The sequence below is a fragment of the Phaethon aethereus genome (genome assembly GCF_964289735.1).
Source record: "Phaethon aethereus genome assembly, contig: HAP1_SCAFFOLD_592, whole genome shotgun sequence".
Lineage (NCBI taxonomy): Eukaryota > Metazoa > Chordata > Aves > Phaethontiformes > Phaethontidae > Phaethon > Phaethon aethereus.
The window spans coordinates 1-27,536 of NW_028114182.1; the positions used below are offsets into that span (position 1 = coordinate 1).

Here is a 27,536-nt window from a genome sequence, read left to right on the forward strand (position 1 = left end):
CCCCCCACCCGGGCTCTGCGTTCGCCCCCAGCTCCAGAAGTGATCAACTATGAGCCGCTGAGCTCCGCGACCGACATGTGGTGAGGAGTGGGGACCCGGCGGCGACGGGCGGAGCTGGGGAGGGGGCATAGGTACCCCCCTGGGTGCTGTGGGGCACGGGGGGACCCAGGGGAAGGCAGCGCCTGACGCCCACCTCTGCCTTTCAGGAGCATCGGGGTCATCACCTATATCCTGTGAGTACGGGGTGACGGGGAAACCGAGGCACGGGGACGCCGCGACACGGCCGAGCCCGGGCGCCGGGGCGGCCGAGCCGGTGCCGTCCCGGCACTCAGCGGCTCCGTCGTGTCCCCGCAGGCTCAGCGGCTTGTCCCCCTTCCAGGGCGAGACGGACGCCGAGACCCTCTCCAACGTCGTGGCCTGCGCCTACGAGTTCGAGGAGCGCTGCTTCGGCCAGACCTCGGAGGTGGCCAAGGACTTTATCCGGCAGCTGCTGGTGAAGGAGCCAGGGTGAGTCCCCAGCCCCAGCCCCGCGGTGGATGCGTGGGGCAGGGACCCCCGTCGCCGCATCCCTCTGTGCTGCAGGCACCGCATGACGGCGGCCGAGTGCCTGGTCCATCCCTGGATCAAGGTGAGAGGGACGGGCAGGGGCGGCGGGCGCCGGACCCCCGGCAGCGGGGCGCGGGCGCGGTGACGCCGCCGCGTGCTCGGCCCCGGCAGCCCCTGAGCCGGAAGCAGGCGGCGAACCGGAGCCGTTCCTCCATCAACATGAAAAACTTCCGCAAGTTCAACGCTCGGAGGAAGTGGAAGGTGAAGGGGGGTCCCGGCCCTGGGGTGGGGGGCACCCGGCGGTGGGGTCCCACCAGCCGTGGGGCGCCCAGGGAGCTCGGGCTGAGCTCCATCCCAGGGCTGGCCGCGCCTCTGGGTGGCTGCGCTGCCGTGGAGGGGGGGCAGAGGAGGGGGAGCGACCCCCGCCCCGGACCCCCCACTCTCCTGCCCCCCAAGCTCTCCTACAACATGGTGTCCGCCTGCAACCGGCTCTGCCGCACGCGGCTGCTCTGCGGCCTGAGGAAGGAGGACGAGGAGCTGGTGAGCGGCCGGGAGCCCCCAACCCTCCCGCCCCAGGGCCTGGAGAAGGGATCTGGGGGGCCTGGCCCCCCAAATGGAGGGGAGGGGGCAGCACAGTGGCTGCGCAATGGGGGGTGTCCCCACCTGGGTGCCCTCTCCCCTAGGGTGTCCCCTCTCCTAGGGGGGTTCCTCTCCCCTGGGTGGGGGTCCTCTCCCCCGGGGGGGGTCCTGTCCCTGCCCTCCAGCCCCCCTGTGCCCCCAGCGCCGCTGCGAGAGCGACCAGGAGGAGGAGGGCAGCCACCCCGTCACGCTGCTGCGCCGGCAGAGAAGCAGCTGCTCCTGAGCCCCCCTCCAAAAAAGAGACAAGTGTCCCCCCCCCAAGAGCGGCCACCCCATGAGAGGAGCCCTGGGGGTCCCCCCGACTCCCCATCCCGGGGGGCAGGAGCACTGTCTGGCCCCAGTGCTCCCAGTTCCGTCACGCTGGAGGGTCACCGGGGCAGCAGCCCCCGGCTCCTGCCTGCCAGGTCGCTGCTGCAGTGGGGCCGGGGCTGCCCCACGGCTGGGACCCCCACCCGTGTGAGAAATAAACATCTTCCCTTCATCCATCCTCCTGCGCCCGCACTGGCCGGTGCAGCTTCCTCCCGCTCCTCCTCCTCGCTGCAGGGCTGCTGGGGCCTGGGGACCCCGGGGGACACAGGGACCCCGGGGCACGTGGGGTCCTGGCACCCCGGACCCACCCTGTGACGGAGGGTGACCCCTTGGCTCGTCCCCTCTGTGCCGCGCCGGGGGGGTCTCCGTCGGTGCTCGGCTGCTTTCCTGGTGTCCCCTTGCCGGAACAACCCGGATCCTCCGGCTCCACGGGGGAAACTGAGGCAGGGGCAGCCCTTCCTCCCCGGCCCGCTCCGGCGCGGGGGGGTCACCCTGTTTTCCCCCTCTCTATTTCCCAAACAAGCCCTGGCCCTGGCCCTGACAGTTGTCAGGCTAAATATTTTGTGTGCGGCAGCCGAAAACAAAAGTGAAGGGGCCGCAGGGTCCGGGTGAGGGCCGCGGGGGCCACCCCTCTCCCGGCGTGCCACGGGTGCCGGCAGGGAGTGTCGGCCGGACACGGCGTGAGGGGCCGGACACGGTGCAGCGGTGCCTGAGGCGGGACGGGGACGGGACCCTGGGGGTCCCACTCGGGGATGGGGACGAGGGTGCTGGGTGCCCTGCGGCTGGGGGTGACGCTGCTGGTCCTCGGTCCCCTCCTGCTGCCCCCCGTGCGGGCCCCCTCCGAAAGTAAGTGCCTGGAAGGGGGGTGGCCGGGAGCAGGGTGGGGGGCTCTTGCTTGGGGGGCACTTCTGGGGTGGTCATGCCCATGCATGGGGGTTTGCAAGAGCCGAACCCCGAGGCAAAGCCCTTGTGCTGCTCCCTGCCTCAGTTTCCCCCCATGGCAGCACCCCCGTATGCTGCGGCCCCCCCCGTCTGGGGCAGGAGGGGCAGAGCGTGGGACCCCCCCCACCCCGCGGCCAGGAGAGGGAGAGGGGAGCGTGGCGGGGGGCTCGGCTGGAGCCGGGGGCATCGATGGCTCGGCCCCTCCGGGAGCCGGGATGGTGGAAAATCATAACCGGGTGGAGCCGGGGCCGGCACCGCTGCTGCCAGCGCTGCTGCCGGGTTGGAAAAGGGCTGGGGAGGGGGCGGCATGGAGGGGAGGGTGCTGGCCGTGGGTCCCGGCTCTCACGGCCATGGGGAAGGCGTCGGGGCTCGTGCCCCAGCTCCGCCGGCTGGCAGGCGGCGGGGGAGCCGGGGGGGCTGGGTTCAGGGTCTGGAGCCTGTCCCGCCTTCCCCTCTCCCCGCTGCCTGTGCCTCGGTTTCCCCGAGCCCCGAGGGGCTGTGCTGGGGGGGGCGGGAGCGATGGGGGGGGGCGGCTGAAGCCCGCTCCCCCCGGGACCCCTGTCCCCTCTCTGTCCCCCCAGGGACACGGAGGACCCCGTCCCCTTGCGCGGGTGACTTTGCCAAGGTCGGGAGGGTGGCGGTGGCAGCGGGGGGGCTTTAACCCCCGGGGCCGGTGCTGCACCCGCGGCCGGTCCCGCGGGAGAATGGAGGGGACCCCCGTGTCCTCACCGGGGGGAACAGGGCTCCCCTGGCCGGCACCAGCCCCCCCCGGCAAAGGGCTGAGCCCCTCTGCGGGGCCGGGGGTGCGCGGCACGCGCCCGCCTGCGTGATCCTGCGGCTGCGGGCAGCTGCCAGGGCCGCGGCGCCCGCGGTTAATGAGTGACGCCGAGAGGGGAAAAACGCCGCCGGGCACGCGTTCGCCAGGACGCGGCCACGAGGCGCAGGCCCAGGCTGGCTGCGGCCAGCCGAGGGGCGAACCACGCACCCGGACCCCCGCCGGGACCCAGGCAGTGCCGGCGAGCCGTGTGCCGGCCGGCGGCTCTCCGCGGCATGAGTGGCCGAGCCGGGGTGCCGGCGTTGCCCGGTGTTTAGGGTACACGCCGAGCCGGCCGTGTTTACTCCGGGTGTTTACAGTAAATCCCTCGCCGGGATCTCGGCAGCTTCTTTCCACCGTAACTCAGGTTTCAGGCCGGCGACGCTGCCGGTGGGAAGCCGCCGGCTTGTCCCGACTCTTGCACCCCCACCGGGACCGGGAGGCGGGAGATGCTCGGCCCCGTGCTGCTCCCGATGCTTCTGCTCCCGATGCTTCTGCTCCCTGCCAGTGTCTGGGGGGAATCCGGGTGGAAAAGCCCTGGGACGGCAAACCCACCGCCGGGGCCGTGCCACCCGGGTGCCCGCGGTAGCCCCACGTGCCCTGTTAGCCGCCTGGGCACCGTGCCGGGGAGTTAATGGGAACGACCTCACGGGAGCGGTCAGCCCGCTGGGAGGAGGATGCCGCGAGCCCCCCACGGCTGCCCCACGGCTCAGGGAAGGGGGAAAGCCCTCTGCCCGCCCAGCCGGCTCCCCCCCGGGGCAGGCAGCGGGGCCGGGACGTGGTCCCGGGGTTGACGCAGGGCGAGACGGCCGCCCGGGCAGCCAGACCTCGTTAGCATCACCGCTCACCGCGCTGACGGACGCGTCGTGCCCCGGAGAGCAGCAGCGCGTCGGCTGCCTGTCAGAGCCGCTCGCGTCTCCCCGAGCCGCCCAAGGCGATTGCAGCCACGTTTGACAGACAGCGCCGGGACATTAAACCCCCCCGAGCGTCGTTGCGGCCCCAGCGACGGGCGCAGCGGGGGGGATCCCTGGGTGGTGTGTGTGGGGGGCAGCTGCCCCGTCCCCACTGCCCACGGGGTCCCCCTCTCGCCACCCCAGTCTGCGGCAGCATGGACATCCGCAACGACGCCTCCCAGCTCCAGAAGCTGGAGAACTGCTCCATCATCGAGGGCAACCTACAGATCCTGCTGATGTTCACCACGGGCGCCGAGGACTTTCGGGGGCTCAGCTTCCCTCGCCTCCTCATGATCACCGAGTACCTGCTCCTTTTCCGCGTCTACGGGCTGGAGAGCCTGCGCGATCTCTTCCCCAACCTCTCCGTCATCCGCGGCACCAACCTCTTCTTCAGCTACGCCTTGGTCATCTTCGAGATGCCGCATCTGCGGGACGTGGGGCTGCACAGCCTGGGCCACGTCCTGCGCGGCTCGGTCCGCATCGAGCGCAACCAGGAGCTTTGCCACCTCTCCACCATCGACTGGGGGCTGCTGCTGCCCGACGCCGTGGACAACACCTACATCGTCGGCAATAAGTTGGTCGAAGAGTGCGCCGACGTCTGCCCGGGCATCCTGGACGTGGAGAAGCCGTGTGCGCAGACCAGCGTCAACGGGCAGCTGGATTATCGCTGCTGGACTTCCAGCTACTGCCAGAAAGGTGGGTGCCGGCGGCACGGGGTCCAATCGTGCCAGCTGCTTTGCCGGGGCGGTGCTGGTTTGCACCGCGGTGGCTGTGGGGTAAACTGGGAGGGCACCGGGGAAGGCTGGTGGAGCCGCAAGGGGATGGCAGGCGCCGGCACGTGGCTGTCGCTCCCCTGCCGCCGGGAGCGTGCCGCGCCGGCAGCGCCACGGGGGTAACCGGATCCGCGCTGTATCGTCCTCCGGAGGAGAGGCCAGCTCCTGGCTGCCATGTTTTCCCAGCGGCGAGGTAAATACGGGCCCCTCCCGGGCTCGTTTGCTGTAAACAGGAGAGCTGGTAATGAAATCTATACTATAAACACAGATCCTTATCGGGGCTGTAACCGCGGCCGCTGCCCCGGCACCAGCCGCACCGGGCAGCTGGGGCTCAGCACGGGCTGTCCGTCCGTCTGTCCTGCCGTCTATCCGTGCGGCTCTCCATCCACCCATCCTGCTGGTCACACTCATCAACCCACCGCCTGTCTGTCCGTCCCCTCACCATTTGGCCATCCCTCTGTTCCTCCACCTGTCCCTCCAACCCTCCATCCCTCCATCCATCCATCACTTCATCCTTGTATCCCTCTATCCATTCCTGCATCCCTCCATCACTTCATCCCTGCATCCATCTCTGCATCCTTCCATCCCTGCATCCCTCCCTCCATTCCTGCATCCCTCCCTTCATCCTTCCATCCCTGCATCCCTGCATCCCTCCCTCCATCCCTGCATCCCTCCCTCCATCCTTCCATCCCTGCATCCCTCCCTCCATCCCTGCATCCATCCCTCCATCCTTCCGTCCCTGCATCCCTCCCTCCATCCTTCCATCCCTGCATCCCTCCCTCCATCCCTGCATCCCTCCCTGCCTCACTCCATCTCTCTCTCCAGCCCTCTCCCCTTGCCCCCCGGAGCCGGAGGGTGTCAGCAGCCCCCCCAGCCTTTCCCACCTCTTCGCTCTCCCCCCCGCGCACAACCCCGGACCCCCTGCCCCGCCGTGCTGCCCCGGGGCCGGCCGATCCGTGCCCGGAGGATTCTCCTGGCCCACGGCGCCGGCTCTCTCCCCGCAGTGTGCCCGTGCGGCGCGGGCTCGGCGTGCACGGCGACGGGCGAGTGCTGCCACGCCGAGTGTTTGGGGGGCTGCGGGCGACCCCGCGACAACCGCGCTTGCGTCGCCTGCCGCCACTTCCACTTCAACGGGCACTGCCTGCCCTCCTGCCCGCCCCGCACCTACGAGTACGAGGGCTGGCGCTGCGTCACCGCCGAGTACTGCGCCAGCCTGCGCAAGGTCTCCGACAACCCCCGCGACGCCTCCAAGTTCGTCATCCACCAGCGGCAATGCCTCTCCGAGTGTCCCTCGGGCTACACCAGGAACGACAGCAGGTCGGGGACCGGGGGGGGTCCCCGGTGGCCCCCCGGCACGGGCGTGGCGGTGGCGTGGTGCTCGGCTCACGTCCCGGCCCCGTCCTCCTGCCCGCAGCATCTTCTGCCACAAGTGCGAGGGGCTGTGCCCCAAGGAGTGCAAGGTGGGCACCAAGACCATCGACTCGACGCGGGCGGCGCAGGAGCTGGGGGGCTGCACCCTCGTCGAGGGCAACCTCATCGTGAACATCCGCCGGGGCTGTGAGTGCCGGGTCCGGCCCCCCCGCGACCCGCCCCGGGTGGGAGAGCCGCCGCGGGGCGTGGGGGGGCGAGGGAGGGGGGTCTTTTCCCTTGCAGGGGGAATTAATGAGGGGGTGTCCCCCTCCCCGTGCCCACGCCTGCGGGTTGTCCCCAGACAACCTGGCCTCGGAGCTGCAGAGCAGCCTGGGGCTCATCGAGACCATCACGGGCTTCCTGAAGATCAAGCACTCCTTCGCCCTCGTCTCCTTGTCCTTCTTCAAGAACCTCAAGCTGATCCGCGGCGACTCCATGGTGGACGGGTGAGGACGGGGTGTGGGCTGGGGACACACACGTGGCGTCGGGGGTGCCCGTGCCCACCGCCTCCGCCCACGTCTCCTCCAGGAATTACACCCTGTACGTGCTGGACAACCAGAACCTGCAGCAGCTCTGGGACTGGAGCCACCACGGCCTCTCCATCCCCGTGGGCAAGATGTACTTCGCCTTCAACCCCAAGCTGTGCCTGGCCGAGATCTACCGCATGGAGGAGGTGACGGGCACCAAGGGGCGGCAGAACAAGGCGGAGATCAACCCCCGCACCAACGGGGACCGGGCGTCCTGTGAGTACGGGGACGGGGACACCCGGCAGCGCCGCGACCCCCTGCCCGAACCCTGCCTCCTCTCCCCAGGCAAGACCCAGACCCTGCGCTTCATCTCCAACGTCACCGAGTCCGACCGCATCTTCCTCAAGTGGGAGCGGTACCGGCCCCCCGAGTACCGGGACCTCCTCAGCTTCATCGTCTACTACAAGGAGTCGTAAGTGGTCCCTGTCCCCGAGTTGTCCCCGTCACGGAGGGCTTGGGGACCCCAGCCCGCGGTGTCCTTGCGCTCTGGTGGGCTGCAGGACCTCAGGAGGGTTGTGTGGCCGGGAGGGGGCTGTCGGGACCCTCCCCGATGCCCGGTGTGGGGCAGACCCTTCCAGAACGTGTCGGAGTACGTGGGGCAGGACGCCTGTGGGGCGCAGAGCTGGAACGTGCTGGACGTGGAGCTGCCGCTCAGCAGCGAGCAGGCGCCGGGGGTGGCCCTGCTCAACCTCCGCCCCTGGACCCAGTACGCCATCTTCGTCCGCGCCATCACCCTCACCACCGCCGAGGAAGGACGCAACTACGGGGCGCAGAGCGAGGTGGTCTACATCCGCACCATGCCGGCGGGTAAGGGGCCGGGGAGGGGGCCGGGGACGCCCGTGGTGGCTCCCCAAAGACCGACTGACATCCCTGCGTCCACCCAGCCCCGACGGTGCCCCGGGACGTCATTTCCATGTCCAACTCCTCCTCCCACATCGTGGTGCGTTGGAAGCCGCCCACGCAGCGCAACGGCAACATCACCTACTACCTGGTGCTGTGGCAGCAGCTGGCCGAGGACATGGAGCTCTACGTCAACGACTACTGCCACAAAGGTGAGGGCAGGCAGGGGCAGGCAGGGCTGCCGGGCAGGGGCGGCGCAGGCAGCTTGAGTGCGGCAGCCGGGGATGCCGGCGGGATGGGGATGCTCCCGCCGAGCCGGGCTCCGGCAGCCCTGCCCGTCTCTGCCCGCAGGTCTGAAGCTGCCCACCAGCAGCGCGGACACCCGCTTCGGGGACGGCGACGGCCCCGAGGTGGAGCAGGACGCGGAGGAGAGGTGCTGCCCCTGCCGCCCCGCCGACGGGCAGCTCCGCATGGACGGCGAAGCCGAGTCCTTCCAGAAGAAGTTCGAGAACTTCCTCCACAACTCCATCATCATTCCCAGGTGCTGTCTGGGGGGGTCCCTGTATCGGGGGGGGGGGTCCCCAGGGTGGCTGCGAGGGTCTGTCCTGGGTGGGGGGCCTGGTGGCTGCTCCTGGCAGATCCTTGAACCGATTGCCCACTGTCTCAGGCCACCCTGGAAGGTGACGTCCGTCAACAAGAACCCACAGAGGTGAGGGGGGACCACACAAGCCTGGAGAGTCTCCCCTCTCCTGCTCAATTTTGGGGGACAACCCAGGCGTCCTGGCTCCCCACCGTCTCCTGTCCCCACCTCCCACAGGACCCCAAAGCGGCGCAGGGACGTAGTGGCCGTCACATCCCCGGCGAACGCCTCCTCGGCGGAGCCGCCAGCCCCGAGCCGTGCCGGGGGTGAGCCCAAACCGGACTTCCAGATCTTCGAGGACAAGGTGGTGCGTGACCGGGCAGTGCTGTCACGGCTGCGACACTTCACCGAGTACCGCATCGACATCCACGCCTGCAACCACGCCGCGCACACCGTGGGGTGCAGCGCCGCCACCTTCGTCTTTGCCAGGACCATGCCGGAGCGTAGGTCCCGGCAGCCTTCCCCTTCCCAAACCCTGCCTTGGTGATGCTGGGATGCTCTGGGGTCTTGGCGCCTTTGGGAGGGGGGATTGGCCCCAGGTCAGGGTCTGGGTGATGCCCCCAGGAGCCGACCCCCTCTGTGCCCCTCTCCAGTGCAAGCTGACAACATTCCCGGCAAGGTCACGTGGGAGCCGGCCGGCAAGAACAGCGTCCTGCTGCGCTGGGAAGAGCCCAGGAACCCCAACGGGCTCATCCTCAAGTACGAGATCAAGTACAGCCGTGAGAGTGAGGTGAGGACCCCCCTGCAGCACCCCCTGCCCGGCCCTGCCAGGTCTGGTTATGGGGGGCACAGCACACGTGCCTTGCCATGCCATGCCATGCCATGCCATGCCACGCCTTGCCTTGCCTTGCCAAGCCATGCCATGCCACGCCACGCCATGCCATGCCATGCCATGCCATGCCATGCCATGCCTTGCCTTGCCTTGCCAAGCCATGCCATGCCATGCCACGCCATGCCATGCCATGCCATGCCATGCCGTGCCATGCCATGCCATGCCATGCCATGCCACGCCTTGCCTTGCCTTGACTTGCCATGCCTTGCCATGCCATTCCTTGCCATTCCTTGCCATGCCATGCCATGCCTTGCCATGCCTTGCCTTGCCTTGCCATGCCATTCCTTGCCATGCCTTGCCATGCCATGCCATGCCATGCCTTGCCATGCCTTGTCTTGCCTTGCCTTGCCTTGCCTTGCCTTGCCTTGCCTTGCCTTGCCTTGCCTTGCCTTGCCTTGCCTTGCCTTCTCCTTCCCCTTCCCCTGAGGCTTGTGCATGGCCAGGGAGGGACGAAGCCCCCTTCGCCACCTCCCCTTGTCCCCCCCAGGAGGTCACCACTGTCGTCTGTGTCTCCCGTCACCGCTACTCCAAGTACGGGGGGGTGCACCTGGCTCTGCTCCAGCCGGGCAACTACTCGGCCAAGGTCCGGGCCACCTCGCTGGCTGGCAACGGCTCGTGGACGGGGCTCGTCAGGTTTTACATCCTGGGGCCAGGTACCCGCAGGGCACGGGGGGCAATGCCGGCGGGCTCCCCGGCCACAGGGCAGGCAGGGCCGGGGGACTGTGGGGCCGGGGAGCTGGGGTTCGGGGGATGCTCGTGGACAGGGATGCTGGAGGATCAGAAGACGCTGATGGATTGGGGGACTAGGGGATGCTCTGGGACAGGGACACCCAGAGATAGGCGGGTGCTGCTGGCCTGGGGAGCTGGGGGCTCCCCCTCTCTGGCGGTGGGGCAAATGTCCCTGCAACGTGTGGGGCGGGATGAGTGCCCAGGCCCTGGCCCACGGCCGCCTGCTCCCGGCAGCCGAGGAGGAGTCCGGCAGCTTCTACGTCCTGCTCACGGTCACGCCCGTGGTCCTCATGGTGCTCATCTCCTGCCTCGCCGTCTTCGTCTTCTTCTACAACAAGAAGAGGTAGCGACCCCCCCTGCACCCCCAGGGCTGGGCTGGGGCTGCATCCAGCTGAGCCGGGGCTGGGGAAGGGTCGAGGGAAGGTGGCACCGTGCCCTTGCCCCCCGTCCTCTGAGTGGCGCCCACCCCTCGCAGGAGCAACGATGGGTACCCCAGCGGGACGCTCTACGCCTCCGTCAACCCCGAGTACTTCAGTGCCTCGGACAGTACGTAGGGACGGGCAGGGGCGTCCCCGGGGGGTCTGCTGCCCCTTTCCCTTGCTGGGGCCATGCTTGTGGGGCTGGTGACTGTGACGGTGACGGCGTGGTCCCCCCCGGCCCCACAGTGTACATCCCCGATGAGTGGGAGGTGTCGCGGGAGAAGATCACGGTGATCCGGGAGCTGGGGCAGGGCTCCTTCGGGATGGTGTACGAGGGGCTGGCGCTGGGGCTGGCCACCGAGGGCGAGGAGACCAAGGTGGCCCTGAAGACGGTCAACGAGTTGGCCACCATGCGGGAGCGCATCGAGTTCCTCAATGAGGCCTCCGTCATGAAAGCCTTCAAGTGCCACCACGTGGTAGGTGGGCGGACAGAGAGGAGGGAGGGGACACGGGAGGGTCCGGCCACTCACGTGCCACCTCGTTTGTCCCCCCAGGTCCGTCTGCTCGGCGTCGTGTCCCAGGGCCAGCCAGCTTTGGTCATCATGGAGCTGATGACGCGTGGGGACCTGAAGAGCTATCTGCGCTCGCTCAGGCCTGACGCCGAGGTGAGGGGCTGGCCGGGTGCTGCAGTGCCCCGCAGGCAAAGGGATGCCCGCCTTGTTCTGGGGGAGGGTCCCGGTGTGTCCCCTCCCCAGCCCCGACTCTCTGTGCACGGTGCAGAACAACCCCGGGCTGCCGCCGCCATCGCTCAAGGACATGATCCAGATGGCGGGGGAGATCGCCGACGGCATGGCGTACCTCAACGCCAACAAGTTCGTGCACCGGGACCTGGCCGCCCGCAACTGCATGGTGTCCGAGGACTTCACCGTCAAGATCGGAGGTGGGTGGGCAGCGAGGGGGCCGGCTCGCTGCCAGTCCCGCACCTCCCGGTTCTCACGCCTTCCTCCTCCTCTTCCTCCTCCACCAGATTTTGGCATGACCCGGGATATCTACGAGACGGATTATTATCGGAAAGGGGGCAAGGGGCTGCTCCCCGTCCGCTGGATGTCCCCCGAGGCCCTCAAGGATGGCATCTTCAACACACAGTCCGACGTCTGGTAGGCGTTGGGGTGGGGGGAGCCCGGGGGGATTTGGGGCACGCCCCCCGGCTGAGCGGCGGCGTTGCCGGCAGGTCCTTCGGCGTGGTGCTGTGGGAGATCGCCACGCTGGCCGAGCAGCCCTACCAGGGCATGTCCAACGAGCAGGTCCTACGCTTCGTCATGGACAACGGCGTCCTGGAGCGGCCCGAAAACTGCCCCGACAAACTGTGAGTGGCGGGGGGAGACCCTCACCCCCACGCCGGACCCCCACCCTGCTGCAGGAAAGGCTGGGGGGTGGGAAACCGGCACCGAGCCCATCACCCTGGCCTCTGGTCTCTGCGGCGTTGGGCTGGCTGTAGGGGGCCGGGGCCCCCCCAAACCCAAGTGGGCGCCCTCTCTCCCGCAGCCACGAGCTGATGTGCCTGTGCTGGCAGCAGAACCCGCGCCAGCGCCCCTCCTTCGTCCAGCTCCTGGAGAGCATCAAGGACCACATGGCGCCCGCTTTCCGCACCCTCTCCTTCTTCTACAGCCCCGAGAACCGCCGGTGCGGCTTGGGCGAACCCTCCGACGCCGAGACGGATCAGGCCCCCGGGGAGGACGAGCCCCCTGCGTCCCCCTTGCCCGCCCGCCAGGACCACAGTCCCGGCCGGCTCCCCAACGGGACGGCCCAACTCTGACCCCTGGGGTGTCCTCGGACCCGCACTGGACTCTGCACCCCCCCGGCCTCCTCCGGTTGCCCCCCCACCACCAGGACCCCCGCCCCGTGTTATTTATTGTTTCCAAGGGCCCGGCCGGGGAGCGGGTGCCTTGGGAAGGGGGTGGCAGGCAAAGCAAGGAGGCTCCGTGGGGTGCATTTCCCCTGGGAATAAATTGGGGTGCCCCAAATTGGGGGGTGGGAGCAGGGGGCTGACGTTCAGGGTCCCCCCACCAACCTGCCTCCACCGCTGCTCCCCAGCCGCTCAGCGAACAGCCTCCTTTTACAGGTGGGGAAACCGAGGCACGGGGCAGCCCGGCAGCAGGAGATGCCTGAGGCTGCACTCATGCCTCCCCCCCAGTCCCCGGCACTGGGACCAGTGTCATGGCCATGCTGGTCCCCAGAAGGGGCTTCGCTGTCTGGTCTGTGGCCACGGGATGAGCACGAATAAAGGGGGACGGAGCTCGGCTGTGGTGATGCCTGGTCTCTGGGGGTCACGGGGAGGCGGGGGCGGCACACGGGGCTTTCCATTCTCCCCCGCCGCCACCGGCCCCATCCGCTTCCTGCACGCCCCGGCTGCGGCTTTGCCCTGCGGTGCCCAAACCGGGGGCGTTTCTGGGGAAAAACGTCAAAGCAGCAGAATTTGGGAGGACGTGACAGGCGGCAGCCACTGGCCCGCTCTGCCGGGGGGGCTGCTGGGGGCAGCCAGCAGGATCGCACAGGGGGTTCACCTTAGGGGGGACCCGTGGCCCCATGGGTGCCACTGGGGGCTGGTGTGGGAGATGGGCCCGGGGCTGAGCCATGTGGGAGGAACACAAGCTGAGAACGTGCTAAACTCAGTGCACAGATGAGCCACCCCCCGAGGTGCTTTGGGATGGGCTTGGGGACACGCGGCAGCCGGGTGGGGAAGTGGAGAGTGGTGGGTGCACACCAGCTGTGCCCTGCCTCCCCGGGGAGGAGGAGGAGGGTCCTGGCCAGTGACTGCTGGGGATGGGACGGGGCCACTGTGCCACTAAACACCCCCGCTCCCTCCCACCCCCAGCCTCTCTGAGGGACCCAACAGAACAGGGTGCTGGGGGAAGAGCCTGGGCCAGACCGGCTCTGCTGGGATTTGGGGGGCACGGCCCAGAGGGTGTGACAGGTTGGGGGGCTCTTGGTGCCCCCATGAGCGTGGGGGTGCTGGTGTGACGTCCCCGGTCGCTCCCGTGCAGCCAGCTCCGGCCTGGAGCCAGGTCCTGGTGGGGGTGCACGTATGCACATGAGCGCACGCGTGTGCACGGGGTGGCTGGGGGTGCTGGGGCGCTGATTTTGGGGGGTTGGGGGGCAGCTTTGGGGCTGGCAGGTGCCGGCGTGCAGGCAGGGTGCCGGCAGGGTGCTGGTACGGATGGCACAAGCAGGCAGGGTGTAGGCAGGGTGCAGGGGCCCAGGCATGGCACAGGTGCCTTGGCAGGGCGCAGGCAGGGTGCAGGCAGGCGCCCTGCTCGGTGCCCGTGCGTGGCGGGACACCTCCCCGCCCCGGGCCGGGGGCTTCCCGGACCACGAGTACCGGTGAGTCGCGAGTGCGGGGCTCCGGCCCTGCCCCTCCATCCCCGCCCGCGGCCCGGGGGGGTCTCCGGGGCCGGGGCGGTGCCGGGGCGGGGGGAGCCGCCGGCCCCTCCCGGGAGGCCGGTCCCTGCCTCGCTTTTAAGCCCCGCACGGCCCCGCACTCGGGCTGCCGGGCAAGTGCGAGGGAGGGCGGTACCGGCCCCGGTACCGGCCGCGGCCCCGCGATGCCGCCGCTGCCCGCCTGGCTCTGCCTGGCCGCGCTGCTGCTGCCCCTGCCCCTGCCCGCCGCGGGCGCTGCCCGCCCCTGCCCCCGGGCCTGCCGCTGCCCCCGGGCCGGCAGCCTGCTCTGCCGGGAGCCCGGCACCGTGGGCAGCCTGGCCTGGCTGCTGGGGGCCGGCGGCTTCACCGACGTGTGAGTGGGGCTGGGGGTGATGGGGCTGGGGGACAGCGGGTGGTGGGGCTGGGGGTGATGGGGCTGGGGGACAGCGGGTGGTGGGGCTGGGGGTGATGGGGCTGGGGGACAGCGGGTGGTGGGGCTGGCAGTGATGGGGCTGGGGGACCAGGCAGAGGGGCTGGGGCCAATGGAGCTCAGGGGCAGGGTGGTGGGGCTGGGGGACGGTGACGATGGGGGCGATGGGGCTGGGGGCGACAGAGCTTGGGGACGGGGCGGTGGGGCTGGGGGCGACGGAGCTTGGGGACGGGGCGGTGGGGCTGGGGGCGACGGAGCTTGGGGACGGGGCGGTGGGGCTGGGGGCGATGGAGCTCAGGGCTGGGGATAGTGGACCTGAGGGACAGGGCGGTGGGGCTGGGTGACGGTGACATGAGGGCGATGGGGCTGAGGGTGATGGCGTTTGGGACGGGGTGATGGGGCTGGGCTGGGGCAGTGATGGAGCAGGGAGCTATATGGGGCTGAGACCGTGGTGACGGGGCTCGATCTGCTATGGGGCTGGGATCGCTGTGGGGAGCAGGGCCGCTTGGTGGGAGGTGATGGGGGCTGCAAAGATGGGGGGGCCCCTGCTGCATCCCCCCAGGGAGCGAGTGAGGGGCTGGGGGCAGCTCTGGGCCCCCTCCTGCAGCGATGGGCTGAGGGCGCAGTGGGGTCCCTGGGCAGGGAGCACCCATGCCGCGGTGGGCAGGGCCGGGGTGCAGGGAGGGACCGAGCCCCTCATCCATCCACCCCACCGTGGGGCTGTCATCTTGCCGTGGGGACGGGATGCTGAGGGGGGCACCCCACCCCAAACTTGCCGGTTTGGGGGATTTCCTCTGCTCTCACTCATTCCCTGGCTCCAGGAGGGTGCTGGGGGGCACGGGGTGCTGGGTGGTACCAAGGCGCCCGGCCTCCCCCCCCGCTGCAGCCCTGGCCGTGCCGCATTGCCGGGGGCTGCCTGCGGCATGTCTCCGTGCCTCAGTTTCCCCCGTGTGCTGGGGGATGCCGTGCCGTGGGGTGCTGCCAGCTCTTTGTTCGCTGGGGTGGCCGCCTGCTGCCCCAGCCTCCCTCGTCCTCCTCTGTGGGGGTGGCGGTAGGACCACCCCCCCCCGATGAGGGTCAGCAGGACCAAAACCCCCTTGGTGTGGGTCTGAATCCCAATCCCTGACAATTTGGGGTTCGTGGGAGCTGCAGGACAGGGTGGGGCAGGTGGGAAAACCCCACACCCACTCCCAGGGGGGCTTTCCTTCACCCCCCCCACCTTAGGAAAAGGGGAGGGGGAGACAGTCGGTGCCCCTCGCCACATCGCAGGACACCGCGGGGTGCGAGGAAAGGTGGGGACCCACGGGGGAGTGGGACCCCCACCCTTCCCAGCTCATCCCTGTCTGCCCGGGGGAAACCGAGGCACCCCGGGCTGGTGCGGGGGGTGCAGGTGCAGGGGCCCCATTCCCCTCACCCCAAACTCCCTCCCCTGGCATGGGGGATCCTGGGGCTGCTCGCCCGACCCCCCCTCATTTGCCTTTCAGCGTCATCGAGAACCAGCAGACGCTGACGACCTTGACCCGGGCTGACACCAGGATGCTGCGGGAGCTCAGGAGCCTGTGAGCACCCCGGGGTGGGGTCCTTGTGTTGGGAAACCGGGGGGGGGTGGGCGGCTGGTGGCTGGAGGATCCCCAGAGCTTGATCCCACTGCGGGGAGGTGGAGCGGGGTGCTCCCAGGGTGGGGACTTGGGGTGCCCAGTGCGGGTGCTCAGCCCTTCCGTCCCCCAGCACCATCTCCGGGTCGGGGCTGCAACACGTCTCTGCTGACGCCTTCCTGGACACCCCCAGGCTGAGACACGTGTGAGTATATTCCCCCCCCCCCAATTCCCTCCCCTAACCCCACCCGCCCCCGGTTTTGGGGCTCGGAGCCCCATCCCTGCGGGCGCTCGGCCTCGGCGCAGGGTGGCTGGTCCCCGCGCCCGGGCAGGATCGATGGTGTCCCGCTGCCCATCGGCAGCATCGGCCGGGCCGGGGGGGCTGCGTGGGGCTCTGCCGCTGAGTGGGAAACCATCGATCGGGGGGGGCAGGAGTGCAGGCAGCTGCCGGCCCCCCCGGGGAGCCATGTGCTGCCCTAGTGAGGGAGCAGACCCTGGAGAATTGGGGGGGACACCCTGTCCTGGGGTGCGTGGGGCTCCCCCCTCGCAGGGGGGTGCCTGAAGGCTGGTGGCACCCCGGCAGAGGCGGTTTTGCTCGGTCACGGCGTGACAGCGGTGGCCCCGGTGCTGCCCCGAGCCCCGGCCAGACCCTCTGCGAGGGTGGGGTGACGCGGGACGGGGGTCTGCAGTGGGAAGGGGCGGCTGACGGGGTCTGTCCCGGCAGGAATCTCTCCTCCAACGCGCTGCACAGCCTGTCCTGGGAAGACCTTCCAGCACCTGCCCCTGCAAGAGCTGTGAGTGGTGTTGGGGGGAAGGCGGGTACGGAGCGGCCCCCGCCAGGGTTGCACCCCCGGGGTGACGCGGGGACGGGGCTGGGGATGCAGCGAGATGGCGGCCGTGGCAGCCACGGGCGTGGGGACGGGGACCGGCGGCGGCACGGCGCCTGGCGCCGGGCTCACCCGCAGCGCTCCGTGCAGGATGGGCGCAGCCGGGGGCTGGGGATGCCGGCAGCCGGATCCCGCCGGGGACGTATACACCTGCGTACGACCCCGAGCCGGGGCCACCGCAGCCCGGTTGACCCCTTGTCCTCTCCCCTGCCCCATCTCAGCATCCTGGTGGGAAATCCCTTCAACTGCTCCTGCGGCCTCCGCTGGCTGCAGCTCTGGCAGAACGGGAGCCGGGCTGAGCTGGGCAACCAGTCGCTGGGCTGCTGGGAGGGCAGCGTGCTGGTGCCCCTGGGCAGCCAGCCCCTCCGCGCCTGCGGTACGTGGCAGGGGACCGCGCCGCCGGGTTGGGGCGCTGGGTCTGTCCCCCCCTCCTGAGCCGCTTGGCTGGGGACGGCGCGGGACGTGGGGAAGAAGACGCTCACCCCCTTCTCCTCGGCAGAGCCCCCGACCGTCCGCATCGAGCAGCCCGAGGCGGTGCTGCGCCAAGGGGACCGCGTCAACCTCACCTGCCGGATCGCCGCCGAGCCGCCGGCCACCGGGGAATGGGTGGTCCCCGAGGTGGGACCCGAGCTGCCCCTTGTCACCAAGGCAAGCTCAGCCTCGCCGGGCCACGGCCGGGGACCTTCCCGGCAGCACCGTCCCCACCGCAGCACCCTCTCGCCGGTGGGGTGGGCGTGGGGGGATGCAGGAGCTGGCACAGCTCTCGGGGGGGCTCTTTGCTCACCCCGTCCCGGTGCTCCCCGCAGCTCTCGGACTGGGAGATCGTCCTGGAGATCAACAATGTCTCCTCCAACCTCAACCACAAAGACTTGACGTGCCGGGCGGAGAACGCGGTGGGGCCGGCGGAGGACAGCGTGACGCTGAACGTCACCTGTGAGCAGCCCGGAGGGGCCCGGCGTGAGGGTGCGGGTGAGGGGTCCGGCTCAGGGACCCACCCGGCTCTGTCTCCCCGCTCAGTCCCCCCCGTGATCCTGCTCCTGCACGAGGCCATCCCCCAGCACTTCTGGTGCATCCCCTTCTCGGTGGACGGCAATCCCGTCCCCAGCATCCGCTGGCTCTTCAACGGCACGGCGCTGGCCGAGGGGCCCTACATCCACACCCGCATCGTGGAGTACGAGCACAACTCCACCGTCCTCCACGGCTGCCTCCAGCTCAACCGTCCCACGCACGTCAACAACGGCAACTACACCCTCCTGGTCCGCAACCCCCTGGGCTCCGCCGCCCGCAGCGTCCAGGGGCGTTTCATGGAAAACCCCTTCAGCTTCAGCCCCGAGGAGCCCATCCCCGGTAGGTGCCGGCAAACGCCGGGCAGGGGGAGGCTACCTGGGGGCTTCTCCCCTCCACGGGTCTCCGCGTCTCTCCTCGCGTCGGCGTGCGCGTCGGCTCGTATCCGGCTCGGCCCGCTGGCTCCGAGCAAGCCCCCGCGTGCCTCAGTTTCCCCAGGGGTGGGGGGGGGAGGATGCGACCCTCTTGCCTGGGGAATAACGCCCGTTTCTCCTCTCTCCCTTTGGGCTGCACCAGTGTCTCTGTCTCCACTGGGTGAGTGACCAGGCATGCTGCTCCCCGTGGGGTCCCCGCCACAGCGGGCACAGTCCCCTGCCCCAAACCCCCCACCCCAGGGGATGGGGACCCCCCGCCCCGTGCTCACCCTGCGCCCTTCTCCCTGCCCCAGGCACCAGGAACAGCTCGCTGGAGGGGCCCGTGGAGACGAAGGACGAGCACACGTTCGGGGTGAGGGGACGCTCTGTGGTTTGGGCCGGGGGGACCAGGACACCTACGGGAGGGTGGGACAAATCCTTAGGGCACGGCCAAACCAGAGCCAAGTGGGATGGGGACACGTGATGGGGATGACGGGCAGAGTCCTGGTGCCTCAATTTCCCCCGCGGCAGCTCCTGGGACTTGCGGCCACCTCAACCCCCCGAGGGCTGGGAGAAGGGACCTGGCGGGACCCCAACCCCAGCCCCGTCCCCGCCGTCCCCAGGTCTCGGTGGCCGTGGCGCTGGCCGTGTTCGCCTGCCTCTTCCTCTCCCTCATGCTCATCACGCTCAACAAGTGCGGGCGCCGGTCCAAGTTCGGCATTAACCGTGAGTCCCCCCGCCTCGCCCGGCGCCGCGGGGGACCGAGCCGCGGCACGGGGACACCCCGCTTCCCGCATCCACGGGGGACGTGGTCCCGGCTTGGGACGCGGCTGTGGGGTGATGGTCCCCGTGGGTGGGGAGCGTGGGGGGGGTGCCGGTTCCCCCCGGCAGCGCGGGCAGCAGCTGCTAATTCACTCCTGGAATGGATTCAGCCTCTAAATGGGTTTGATCGGGCTGCCTGGCCCCCGGGGGCCGGCCGGGGCGGGGGGATGCTCGGCAGAGCCTGGCACTGCCTGCAACGGCCGGGGGGGGCCGCGGGACCCCCCCGATGGCCTTGCCCTTGTCCCCGCAAGGCTCGGTGGCGCTGGCCCAAGAGGACGACCTGGCCATGTCCCTGCACTTCATGAACCTGGGCAGCAGCCCCCCCTCCTCGGCCGAGAGCAAGCTGGGGGGGCTGAAGAGCAACTTCATCGAGAACCCCCAGTATTTCTGCGACGCCTGTAAGGGCCGGGGGGGGGGGGGACGTCCCCGCGCATCCTCCCACGCGCCCAGCCCCGGCCCTGGGGGGCACTGACGGGTGGGGGTCCCCCCCAGGCGTGCACCACGTGCAGCGGCGGGACATCGTGCTGAAGTGGGAGCTGGGCGAAGGCGCCTTCGGGAAGGTTTTCTTGGCCGAGTGTTACAACCTCCTCCCGGAGCAGGAGAAGATGCTGGTGGCCGTGAAGGTGAGGAGGGGGGACGATGCTGGGGGGGGGGGGGGGGGGCGGTTTGCGGCGGTGGGGTGCCGGTGCCGGGCTTGACTCCGCGCGCCGGCAGGCGTTGAAGGAGGTGACGGAAAGCGCCCGCTCGGATTTCCACCGCGAAGCCGAGCTGCTGACGGTGCTGCAGCACGAACACATCGTCAAGTTTTACGGCGTCTGCACCGAGGGCGAACCCCTCATCATGGTCTTCGAGTACATGAAGCACGGCGACCTCAACCGCTTCCTCAGGTGGGTCGGGGGGTGTCGCGTCCGTCCCCCCCCCCCCCATCATCCGCCGCTCCATCAGCGCAGCCAGCCTGCTCCCTGCTAATGCAGCCCTCCTTGCAATATTGATTAGATTAGCTGTCTGAGAGGCTTAAATCGAGAGAGATTGGCCATCAGCTGGAATAAGCAGAGACTTTTCGATTGCCCCCCCAGGTATTGCTGCTAGACGCGGGGGGGGGGCTGCCAGAGGCAGCGCTTTAGCGGCCGCGCGATGAGCTCTGAGACGTGGCTTTTATGATTATTGTTATGGGACTTGGCATTAATGGTTCTGCCGAGCAGAACCCCCCCAGCTCCCGGCCGCGGTCGCCCCGGCACGGCTGTCAGGCGCGCTCGGCATCAAAGGCGGAGCGGCCGGAGCCGCGCTGGCCCCCGGCCCCGCTTCGCACGCCTCGCCGCGCTTTCGCGCCCGGCCCGCGTGGGCTCGCACGCCCTGACACGCTGCCTTCGCACACGCGTGCACACGCCTTTCCCCGGCGCCTGTGCACCCACGGGCACGCCTTTTCCCTGTGCGTGCACGCAGGCGCGTGCCCTTCCCCTGCGTGTGTGCACACGCTTCCCTGGCGTGCGCGCACACGCGTGCATGGCTTTCGCTCATGCGCACACGTGTATGCATGCACATGCGCACGGCCTTCCCCTCTCTGCGTGCGCACATGTGCACACCCTTCCGTGGCACGCGTGCACACGTGTGCGTGCTCTTCCCTGGTATCCGTGCACATACGTGCACACCCTCCCTCTGTGTGCACACACATGTGTGCGCCCTTCCCTAGCACGTGTGCGCATACGTGCACACCCTTCCTTGGCGTGCATGCACACACATGTGCATGCCTTTCCCTTGTGCACGCACACACATGTGCACGCCCTTCCCTGGCGTGTGTGCACGTATGTGTATGTGCTTTCCTGTGCATGCCCTTCCCCGGCGCGCGTGCACGTATGTGTATGAACTTTCCTGGCATGCATACACACATGTATACATCCTGTGCACACGTGTGCGTGCCCTTCCCTGGCGTGCGTGCACGTATGTGTGTGTGCTTTCCTGGTGTGCATACACACACGTATACATCCTTCCCTGGCCTGCGTGCACATGTGTGCACGCCCTTCCCTGGCATGCGTGCACGTATGTGTGTGCGCTTTCCTGGCATGTATACACGCATGTATACATTCTTCCCTGGCCTGTGTGCACGTGTGTGCACGCCCTTCCCCGGCGTGTGTGCACGTATGTGTATGAGCTTTCCTGGTGTGCATACATACACGTATACATCCTTCTCCGGTGAGTGCGCACGTGTGTGCACGCCCTTCCCTGGCATATGTGCACGTATGTGTATGAGCTTTCCTGGCGTGCATACACACGCGTATACATCCTGTGCACACGTGTGCATGCCCTTCCCCGGCACGTGTGCACGTATGTGTATGAGCTTTCCTGGCGTGCATACACACATGTATACATCCTTCTCCGGTGAGTGCGCACGCGTGTGCACGCCCTTCCCTGGCGCGCGTGCACACGCGTGCGCATCCTTCCTGGCACGCGCGTGCGCAGCCCTTCCCCTGCCTTTGCACCCCCTCTGCCCCTTTTCCGAGCAGCCCCTCTGCCCCCGGCAGGTCCCACGGCCCCGACGCCAAGATGCTGGAGCAGGGGCGGGGGCAGCCCCGCGCGCCGCTGACGCTGAGCCACATGCTGCAGATCGCCACGCAGATCGCCTCCGGCATGGTCTACCTCGCCTCCCTCCACTTCGTTCACCGGGACCTGGCCACCCGCAACTGCCTGGTGGGCCACGACCTGGTGGTGAAGATCGGGGATTTCGGCATGTCCCGGGACATCTACAGCACCGACTATTACCGGGTGAGCGGGCTGGTGAGCTGCCCCCTCCCTCCCCTCCAGCTCCGCGAGGGGCTGGGGGGGCCGCGCTCAATTTTCCCTCTTAGCTTGCCGCCCCCCGACCCGTCTCCATCCCTGTTTCATCACGGCATCAGTCTGGTTTGGGTGGGAAGGGACCTTTAAAGCTCATCGAGTCCAACCTCCTGCCATCAGCAGGGACATCTGCAACTAGAGCAGGTCACTCAGAGCCCCAGCCAACTTGACCTTGAGTGTTCCCAGGGCTGGGGCATCTCCCCCCTCTCCGGGCAACCCTTGCCAGCGTCTCCCCACCCTCAGCGTAAAGAATTTCTTTCTCCCATCTAGTCCGAGGCACATTTAAGGAGCAGGGCTTGGGCTGGGGAGGCAAGTGGGGGGGGGGGTCCCTGCGCCGCTGACGGCCCTGCTGTGGGTAGGTGGGGGGCAGGACCATGCTGCCCATCCGCTGGATGCCCCCCGAGAGCATCCTCTACCGTAAATTCACCACCGAGAGCGATATCTGGAGCTTCGGCGTGGTGCTCTGGGAGATTTTCACCTACGGGAAGCAGCCCTGGTACCAGCTCTCCAACGCCGAGGTGAGCGGGCGGCGGGGCGGGGGGGGATGAGGCTGGCCCCAGACCCCCCCCCCCCACGGGGGTACCCCGGAGAGGGGAGGCGGGGGTACTCCCTCTCGCATCCCGCAGGCCATCGAGTGCATCACGCAGGGGCGGGAGCTGGAGCGTCCCCGCGCGTGCCCCTCCGAGGTGTACGCCATCATGCAGAGCTGCTGGCGGCGGGAGCCCCAGCAGCGCCGGCCCCTCAAGGAGCTCCACAGCCGCCTCCAGGCCCTCGTCAAGACCCCCCCCGTCTACCTGGACATCCTGGGTTGAGCGGGGACCCCCGCCCACCCTCCGCTGCCCTCCCCTTGGCTCACCCTGCCAGGCCAGCTCCCAGCAGAGCCCCCCCGGATTGCTGCCCCCACGGGGCGGGGGGGAAGAGCCGAAACCTTATTTATAGCGGAAAACGCCGGGCAACCCCCGGGGGGGGGCTGTCGGGCTGGGCGGGGGGACCCCCGAGGCTGTGCCCGCCGAGGCTGTGCACCCCGGGGTTGTGGCCGTGCTCCCAGGCTCCTTGGCATTCCCTTGGCGTGCCGGGACGGAGGCGCTCGGCTGACCTGGGTTTGCTCTGGGGGGGGCAGAGCCGAGAGCCCCCCCGGCCCCGAGTCCGTGGCAGTGCGGGAGCCGGGGGGGCTCGGTTCTCTGGGGGAGTTGGGGGTGCCCCGTGGCTTGGCTGCTCCTTCGTCCCCGGTCCCCGGGGAACGCCCCACGCTCGCCCGCTCTGCAGCGAAACCGGTCGACAATAAAACCGTCCGTCTCTCCCCCGCGCTGGGACACGCCTGCTCCGCCGGACGCGGGGCGGGACGGGGGGCTTTTGGGGAGAAAAAGGGGCTTTTTGGAGCTGGGAGACTCCGGCTGGGGCAGAGGAGCTGGAGGGGATGTGCTGCTCTGGGGATCCCGGGATGCGGGAACGCCCTGTGCCCGGGATGCGGGGCCCATGTCCCTGTCCCCAGGCCAGAGAGGCATTTTTTTTTGGCTGTGCCATGGGCACCATCGTGGGCATCTCCCCGGGGATGCTCACACCATTGCCCGGCCCGGACGCCTGGGGTCCCCTCGCCAAGGGGTCCGGGGTGGGGATGGGACTTCGCAGCACAAAGCCACCCCCCTCCTCGGAGCCAGGGGGTTATCGCATGCCCTGTAGCGTCCACTCCATCATCCTTCCCCGGGCTCTCCGGCCGCCTTGGTAATGGTTGAGACCTGGATCCGACCGTAATGGAGCTGAATTGATTTCATCTGGCTAATTAGGCAGCGCAGGCAGGGCCCTGGCAGCTCCTTTGTTACCCACCGCGACCCCAGATAAGCAGGAGGAAAGCGGGGTCACGGGGGAAACTGAGGCACGGCGCAGGGCGGGAGCGGCCGGGGGGTCCGCGGCGGGTGCCGAGGGGCTCGGGGCCAGCACGGCTGTGCCGGCTGGCCGGGGCTGGATGCGGCACGATGAGAGCTGGAGGAAACTGGAGCCGTCCCCAGTGCCCCGCGGTTCCCAGCCTGTAATCCATCCCCAAATCCCGCAGCTCCGGCCCCTCCATCTGGCCCCCAAATCTTTGCCGAGGGTCCAGCCCCAGGACTTGGGGAGCCGGCGTGGGCAGGATCCGGCCCGGCCGGCCGAGCCCCCCGCCTGCTTCCTTGGGGTCTCTCTAATCGCTGCCCGCGCTGATTTACGGCCTTTTATCTCATTTGAGGAAGGAACAAGATTACGACCTTGAGCTTTTCCAGCCCCGCGCCGCAGATTGCAGCAGCCCGGCGCCCCAAAAGGGACCGTGCGCGGTGGTGACCCCCAAGCAGGGTGGGCTCCCCAGCAGCCGTGCCTCAGTTTCCCCCGTGGGGGTGGCTGTGCCTCGGTTTCCCCTTTCGGGTGGTCAGGGAAGGGTTAAGCCCCCCCCCAGCCCCTATCCCTGAGGGGTTCAGCCCCGATTGATTTTTATTTCCCCCCCCTCGCTCCCGCCGCAGTTTCTCCATTTCACCCGCTCCGCGGGGAGCGGTAATGGACTCTGGCAATGAGGTAATTAACGGCTCCGCGCGCTGGCGAAGCTGCCCGCCCCAGTGGCACCGCGGACTGGCCCCGCTAACGAGGGGTAACGAGGTTTGGGGGATCCCGGGCCCGATCCTGCCTCTTGCAGCCAACGCAGCTGCAAAGAGCCGCTGCTGGGCCACGGCCGCATCCTGCACAGGGTCCCCGCGCCGGCCCCGCCGCCCTCCTGCGCCCCGACGCTGCCTGGCGGGGCTGGGTCTGCTCCCACCCCCCCAGCAGCCCCTAAGAAGACCCCCCCCAGGTCCCCCCTAAGGGAACCAGCCATGCGTTTTGGGGTTCCCCCTCCAAGGAGGGTTTTGGAGGACGTCGGGTCCGGGGCTGCAGCTGCATCCCGGTGCTGTGGGTCCCGGGGGGAGCTGAGCGCTGGCCGGACCCCACACAGCCCCCAGCCGCCCCTAAGTGCACTTGGGGGTCCCTGACCCCTCTGGCACCGGGGGTCTCGGGGGGGCTGCAAAGGCATCTCGGCGCTGAGGCGCAGCTGGACTGTCCCCAAGCAATATTTCCCCGCCGCCCTGGGGACACTTTATTTAAGAGCATGGGGGGGGGTCACTTCCACGCCAGGTCCCCAACTCTGGATGTCCCCGGCTTGTCCCGGCCCCACTGGCCCCAGCCCGGGACCCCTCTGCGCCCCCAGCCCCTGCGACCTCGGTGTCCAGCCCTGCTCCGGGAAGCACCGTTTCGGGATGGCCACAGCGGACCCCCCGGCTGCGAGCGGGCTTGATCCTAATGGAGCCCCGGGGTGGGCACAGGGAGCGGGGAGGGGGTGCGGGGGGGGGGCAGCTGAGCCACCCTGGGACGTGAAAATCGTTATGAGTGATTAGAGCTATTACTGTAACGAGGAGAGGCAATTAACGGCGCCTTGACATCGGTTGAGGCCGGCTAATGTACGTGTGCTCGCTGGGGGCGGGGGCGGCTGGGCACGGGGGGATCCACACGTGGGGCTGAGCTGCCTGGCTGGGGGTCCCGGGATGGGGTTGACACGTGGCTGGGGATCCCGGGATGTAGGTGGGATATTTGGCCGGGATTCTGGGATGTAGGGATGATGAACGGCTGGGGATCCCAGGATATGGGGGGATGCAAGGATGCAGGGGAAACGCGTGGCCAGTGATCCCACGGTGTCGGGACGGGGAGTGCCCGGGATGCTGGGATGTGGGGAGCATGTGTGCCCGGGATTCGGGGATGCAGGGATGATGGGTGCCCGGGATGCTGGCATGTGGGGACCATGTGTGCCTGGGATCCAGGGATGCGGGGATGATGTGTGTCCAGGATACAGGGATGATGGGTGCTTGGGGTACTGGCACAGTGTGTGCTCGGGATTCTGGGATGCGGGGAGGATGTGTGCCTGGAATCCCGAGATGCAAGGATGATGGGTGCCCAGGATGCCGGGATGCGGGGACAATGTGTGCCTGGGATGCAGGGATCATATGTGCCCAGAATCCCAGGATGCGAGGATGATGTGTGTCCAATATGCAGGGATGATGGGTGCCTGGGATGCTGGGATGATGGGATGCTGGAACAAGGTGTGCCCAGGATTCTGGGATGCAGGGATGATGGCTGCCTGGGATACTGGGATGTAGGGACAATGTGTGCCCAGGATCCTGGGATGTGAGGAGGATGTGTGTCCAGGATGCAGGGATGATGGATGCCCGGGATGCAGGGAACCTGGGATGACATGTGCCCGCGACGCTGGGCTCTGCTCCGCGCTGCCGTCAGATGCTGCCGTTAAGCCGCAGGAAACCCCCGTCCCCGCTGCCCCTCACAGCATGAGCGCAGCAGCCCCTCGGATGGGGGTCCCGTCCACTCCCCCGGCCCTGTGGGACACCCCGGATCAAGGCCTGCACCCATGGGTGCCAGTGCCAGGTGGGGACCTCCGGGCAGGAGAAGCCGGGGGTGGGCACAGAGCTCCCCACCCGTGGCATCCGCTCCGGCGCAGAGTCCTGTGGTCACCGGCTGTGGGGTGGGCAGGGCTGACCCCACTGCCGAGGGGGTCACGGGTCCCCACAGAGCCCTCAGGGGACGGGGACACCCTCCAGCAGCGGGACCTGGCCAAGGGGCTGTGCCTGGGACGTCCCTACAGACCCCCTCCCCAGCCAGCACCGTGTGTGAGCGGCCCCGGCAATGTTGCTGTTCCAAAACCCGCTGGTTTCTGGCCAGAAAAGAAAAAAAAAAGAAAAAACCCCGAGGTTTTTTATTTTTTCCCTTTTCCGTAGTCGTCTCTGCGTCCAAACTTCCTGAGAGTGGCTCCAGCCCTCCCTCCGCTTCCGACGGCTGCGCTGCGCCGTCCCGGCCGGCCAAGCCCACCGGCCAGGCCAGCCCCGCGTGGGGGGCCGTGGCACCCTGACCCTGCCCGCCGCCGCGGCCCCCGGCCAGGTGAGTGCCACCGTTCCCAGCCCGGGGTTGCGCCGTGCCCTGCCGGGGTCGTGCCGGAGGGGGACGATCCCCAGCGCCGTGGCGGAGAGCTTGGCGACATCGCGAGTTCCCGCGGCCGAGGCGAGGGGATGGCGGCGTGGGGGGGACGGCGGATGGGGCGTGGGACGGTGCTGCGACACCCCGCCGCGACCCCATCGCTGACCCTGACCTTGACCCTGACACTAACCTTCACCCTTGCCCCCCTCACCCCCACCCAGCCCCATCCCTGCGGGTTCGCAGCCCCCGGAGGAAACGCGTCAGCCCTCGGGCAGCGGCCGAGGAAGCGCCGGGGCAGAGATAGTGGCTCCGGCGGGGGCCCGAAACGTGTCCCCCACGGGGACGGGGCAGGGCCGGTCCCTGCGCCCCCGGGACCCCCGCCCTCACCCCCGCCACACGCGTGTGTGTCCCCCGCCCCGTGCTGTTGGCTTTGGCTCACGGCACCCCATCACCGGCGGGCGATGCTCCCCGTCCCTGCTCGGGGGGTGCTCGGGGCCACCCAGGGGGTGGGGTGCGCCGGCTCTTGGGGGGTCTCTTGCCGCTATGGCAACCCGGGGGGGGCTCTTCCCCACGGCCGGGCCCCCCAGTGAGGAGCAGATGGGGCCCGCCGGCGTGTTTTGATGACTCCTCGCTTTTCCTGCCAGCATCTCCCAGCCCTTCCCGTTGCTGGCAGCAGCGCTGGGCCCCCCCCGGCCCCCCCCCCATTCCTGGAGCAGGGGATGGGGCCGTGGGGAGGGCTGGGGGGTCCCACCGGCTCTGCCCCTCCGCAGGGGTCCAGGGGAGGGAATTTC

General features: G+C 69.1%; 3 protein-coding genes across 3 annotated transcripts; all 3 read left to right on the plus strand.

Annotated features, from left to right (window-relative positions):
* Positions 1-21: 21 nt before the first annotated feature.
* Positions 22-1,408, plus strand: LOC309416194 (death-associated protein kinase 2-like; the record flags this gene model as incomplete). The annotated part of the gene is made up of 7 exons (XM_082015767.1): positions 22-80; positions 207-233; positions 355-507; positions 583-628; positions 718-807; positions 1,003-1,086; positions 1,328-1,408. Coding segments are annotated over 7 exons (540 nt in total), but the record flags the coding sequence as incomplete, so codon positions are not given.
* An 838-nt stretch (positions 1,409-2,246) lies between these two features.
* Positions 2,247-12,189, plus strand: LOC309416192 (insulin receptor-related protein-like; the record flags this gene model as incomplete). The annotated part of the gene is made up of 21 exons (XM_082015765.1): positions 2,247-2,340; positions 4,348-4,899; positions 5,981-6,293; positions 6,391-6,533; positions 6,688-6,832; positions 6,915-7,325; positions 7,482-7,720; positions 7,798-7,965; positions 8,105-8,294; positions 8,421-8,462; positions 8,571-8,836; positions 8,987-9,123; positions 9,713-9,878; positions 10,189-10,297; positions 10,430-10,500; positions 10,620-10,849; positions 10,928-11,038; positions 11,154-11,313; positions 11,401-11,530; positions 11,605-11,739; positions 11,919-12,189. The coding sequence occupies 21 exons, from the start codon at positions 2,247-2,249 to the stop codon at positions 12,187-12,189; spliced, it is 4,083 nt and encodes a 1,360-aa protein (XP_081871891.1).
* Positions 12,190-13,481: 1,292 nt separating this feature from the next.
* Positions 13,482-22,632, plus strand: LOC309416193 (high affinity nerve growth factor receptor-like). The gene is given in 18 exon segments (XM_082015766.1): positions 13,482-14,163; positions 15,705-15,779; positions 15,949-16,020; positions 16,540-16,576; positions 16,578-16,609; positions 16,924-17,078; positions 17,202-17,350; positions 17,509-17,635; positions 17,720-18,049; positions 18,284-18,301; positions 18,435-18,493; positions 18,744-18,846; positions 19,194-19,340; positions 19,435-19,565; positions 19,657-19,829; positions 21,462-21,702; positions 22,131-22,289; positions 22,398-22,632. Coding segments are annotated over 18 exon segments (2,382 nt in total). The 5' UTR covers positions 13,482-13,975; the 3' UTR covers positions 22,584-22,632.
* The last annotated feature ends 4,904 nt before the right edge of the window (positions 22,633-27,536 follow it).